We start from the raw sequence: 4,154 nt of genomic DNA on the forward strand, positions 1-4,154 counted from the left end.
GCGCCTACAGGCAATCCGACCGCCAAGGTAAAAGTTCAGTCATGATGATCAGATGAGTCAGCACTTATAGCCAACAGAGACCGGGCTACCCCTTCCACACAACCCGGGCGAAGCGACGTCTTCGCAAAATCTCTCTGAACTGAGCTGAATTGAATCAGCGATGATGATCAGAAAAGATTAGATAAGATGAGTCAGCACTCATAGCTGGCAGAGGCCGGGCCGCCTTGAGCATATAGCCCGGGCGAAGCGACGTCTTCGCATATCTGTCTGAACTGAACTGAACTACACATACACATACACATACACATACACATACACATTCATACATACATACATACATATATACATAAATGTAGTATATACAATATGTCTATATTTATATAAAAAAATTGTATATATTACATTTTTTTTTTTATGCTACTTCCACCTCCTATTCTAAAATTCTCTCTCTGTACGCTAAAATATATCAATTGACTGACCTCAACAGGTTGCCAAGGAGAACGGCCTTCATGTTGTGACCGACTTCATTCCTTCTCAAGTTGGTGTGGACAACACCTGGTTCAAGAATGAAAGCTACAGTGACTTCTTCATTCCAAATTCTGGTGGGGAATTCGACTTCGGCAACCCAGACCTGATTTCAGCAATAACGGTAGGTTGAATAACTAGACATGATGGTAATGAGGATGATATAATTATTGATATCATTTTTGTTAATATTATGATGTCATCATCAGCTCTGTTATTGCTGTTACTAAAGGTGACGATATTGTTCTTGTCTCATTGTGTTTGATATTAAAACAGGATGTCTTGCGAGACGTCTGGGTTGGCAAGGGCGTGAAAGCCTTTTTGATGGCCAATGCAGACACCCAAGAACTTCGAGATGCCAGGGATGCTATTAATGCTGCTCTCAAGGATGAGGTTGATGGGTAGGTACACAAAGAAATTTTCTCTTTAGAATTAACTGTATGAATACCTTTGAAATAAATATTAGATTTTTTAAAATACATTTTTCATACAAATGCAATGATATATACAGTGGATAATTTTCTGTTCTTTGAGCAAGGTATATATATTTTATATTTTACAGGAATGTATTTCTAACTAAAGGCAAGATGCAATTGTCAGAAAAGTTATTGACTCCCTTTTGATGTATGAAAATGAGAGAAAATATTGTCTAATTATTATTTGTTTTCCATAGGGCTGTTGTAAGCAACATTACAGACATGAGCAATGAACTGGAGAGTGGTTTCAATGCAGAGATATACAAGGCATTCCTCAATGGACATATGAGTGACTGGACATACTATAAGGTAAGCTAGGAAATAGTTAAGTGACTCTACTTTGACCTGATGCAATTGATGCCTTTAGAAACTTTTTTGTTTTTTTGTGAGGGTAATGTTAGATATTGAAATTTCAAACTTGTTTTTCAGTACAATCCCAAGGTAGCTGAAGGCAAGATCACTCCAGAAATGGTACGTCTTGTTACAATGTCCCTCTTCTTGGTTCCTGGCACCCCAATCCTGTCAGGATTCGATGAGAAATACCTGGAATCTCAGAAGGAGGAGATCAAACAGCTTTCAGACATCAGGATGAAGGAATCTATTAAAGTTGGAACCATGGCATTTGTTAACACCACCAATGAGGATGTCGTGGCCTATGCCAGGTGAGAACATGCAAGGTTCACAGCAACAGGTTCAGTTTTGATGAGTGATGCATAACAATAACTAACAAGGGAAATTATAATTTTGAAGAATTAGAACAAATTTTTGTCATGTAATTATTGCAAGGGTAGTGAAAGAGGGGAAGGCTTATATTGGATAATTATTCATTGTGATAAATCTCTTTCTGCTAACAGGATTCCGTAAGTTGTTCAAGTGTACATATGCAAGGGTTACATATGCCAGGCCTATGTATATTTTGCATGATTGATTAGCTGTTGTGCTAGTAACAGCTATATATGCTTGAAGTCCATTTTGTTTGGGTATTGGATTTAGTAACTATTAAATATTTGATGATTGTTGCGTGCCAATGAGGCGTAATGTCCTGTACGTTTAGCATGCTTTTTGTCATGTTACTGAGAAGTATTTAAAAGTAGAATTAAGAGTCTTATGCAAAAGGATGTATTATGCAAGGTATGTGATAAGAGCCTTTTCCCATTATTTAGACAAGGGAGGCAAAATTAGTTTCGGATATATTTAACTTTCAGAACTGCTAATTAGAATAAGTGAGTGTTGATCCTTAGAAGTATTGCTTCAGTTCGCAAGTGCATTGCTGATGTATTGGTCCTAAAATTTAGATCTTGTGTTTATGGTAATACCATTGGTCTCAGAGTGATCAGCAGACATATGCATTGCATGGTAACTTTTGATAAGGGTTCCTTACTAGAAATTGCATGATGAAAATAGTTTTTTTTATCATATTTGTAAGAATTTAAGAACTGTATGTGACAGCCATATATCAAGATGTAGGTATCCTACAGCAGTATAAATCATCACATGAAATAAAGGGGTCATCGATATTTATGTTTAAAGAATGTAGATTCTATACGCAGTAATGTCTTCTACAGTGACATTTCAAGTGAGTTTCATAATACCATACTGCAATATGTTTATATGTATATAATTTCTTTCTTCAGAATATTAAAGGGTACTCCAGGCTATGCTGTAGCGGTTAATATGAACAGCAACAACAACGCTACAATCGATTTCACAACTATCAATGGTGTAGATGAGAGTGGAGATGTTAGCTTGGAGGCTAATTATGAAGAAGCTCCTGCAGACAGGTGAGTGTATTTTTCTAAGTAGTTTTACTGTATATTTTTTTTCTTAAATAACTTTGCATATATTTTTTTATAACATTTGTAAATGATTACGCTGAAAAGAAAGAGTAGAGATGAAGCCTTCTAACAAGTAACTCTATATATCTCTTACAGAGCACCAAGGGGGAAGCAAGATTTATCTAATGTTCGACTTGGGCCATATGAGGGTATCGTGGTGCAATTTGTGCCCAACCTCTAAGCCTATGTCTACAGGAGTGATGGTATAACTGGCAGTAAACAAGACGGCAGTTATTCTCACAAGCTCGGGATGATATTAACTCCCCTGCTGGCAACCTTTGAAGGCCACACGTTCCTTAGAGAAAATAATTGATTAATACTGGTTTTAAGAATGTGCACACAGATTGCAAAAAAATACATATTGATTACACAACTAGTGTGTATATATATAATATGAAGACGTAAAGGAAGGCCACAGTTGCCACGATATAAAATATGCAAAAAAGGTATTTCTTTTATTGACAACCCTCCTATTCACACAAAATCTCAAACGTTTTTATCAGTTCTACTTTTGATTGTTTTTAAGATATGAGTCTGCAATTTCAAGAAATTTAGAATTTTACAATACTCCTATTGAAAAAAAGAGTTTTAATATAGTTGAACGACACTACTCGTCTTGCAAAAGAGAACAATCAGCTTTTCAGGTAAATGTTGATAAGGCGTTATCTGCAGCTTCATTATCTGCAATAATTGACAACCATTCGCTGCCTTATTTCCAAGTAATTTGCGAGATCGCTCCGCCCACACGCGTGCCAAGCTATCACTGAATAGCGTCTTTTTATTTCATGTCACAATCGGCCGTGTAAGGAGTATCTGAAAGGTGGTCTACGGCAAAATTTGTGTTAAAGTGAAGTAATAGTATAATAGTGAGCATATATATTTCAAGACTTTAGTTTATAAATGAAAATGTAGAATTAAATACCTTCATAAGTAGCTTTGATAAATCGGTGATAGATAATTTAATTGTTTGAATCTTTTGACTTGGATTACATTTATTCTTTAACTCGTAAGAATCTGAAATTACCTAGTGTTTGATATGGATAATATGTACACGAGAGCAAAAGTGAATATAGTTTTGTATTTATTCTCGCGGCAGACTGGTAATTAAAGGCGATTAAAGTACATAGCCACAATCCCAGTAATACGTTCGAATTTTCTGATATTTTGATGTGCAGCAAGGGGTCTCTTCAGAAAAACAGGAATGTTTACCCCTTCCCATGTCTTGCACACGTTATAACGCAACCATGCGAAAATTAATCAAATTGGTAAATTCTGTGAAAACAATAAAAGAGCTCATTTTAATTAAGTTACAATGATA

The 4,154-nt window shown here is 35.8% G+C and overlaps 1 protein-coding gene across 1 annotated transcript in view; it reads left to right on the forward strand.

The window, feature by feature from the left end:
• Positions 1-4,138, forward strand: part of CD98hc (CD98 heavy chain) — a 9,143-nt gene extending 5,005 nt beyond the window's left edge. The window contains exons 5-10 of the mRNA XM_043001864.2: positions 488-649; positions 802-926; positions 1,199-1,310; positions 1,431-1,663; positions 2,636-2,782; positions 2,933-4,138. Coding sequence (XP_042857798.2) covers positions 488-649; positions 802-926; positions 1,199-1,310; positions 1,431-1,663; positions 2,636-2,782; positions 2,933-3,017 — 864 coding nt within the window. The 3' untranslated portion in view covers positions 3,018-4,138. The remainder of the gene's footprint in view (positions 1-487; positions 650-801; positions 927-1,198; positions 1,311-1,430; positions 1,664-2,635; positions 2,783-2,932) is intronic.
• The last annotated feature ends 16 nt before the right edge of the window (positions 4,139-4,154 follow it).

Source organism: Penaeus japonicus, unplaced genomic scaffold (genome assembly GCF_977035675.1).
Source record: "Penaeus japonicus unplaced genomic scaffold, GWHDUDI00000001_assembly GWHDUDI00000035, whole genome shotgun sequence".
Classification (NCBI taxonomy): Eukaryota; Metazoa; Arthropoda; class Malacostraca; order Decapoda; family Penaeidae; genus Penaeus; species Penaeus japonicus.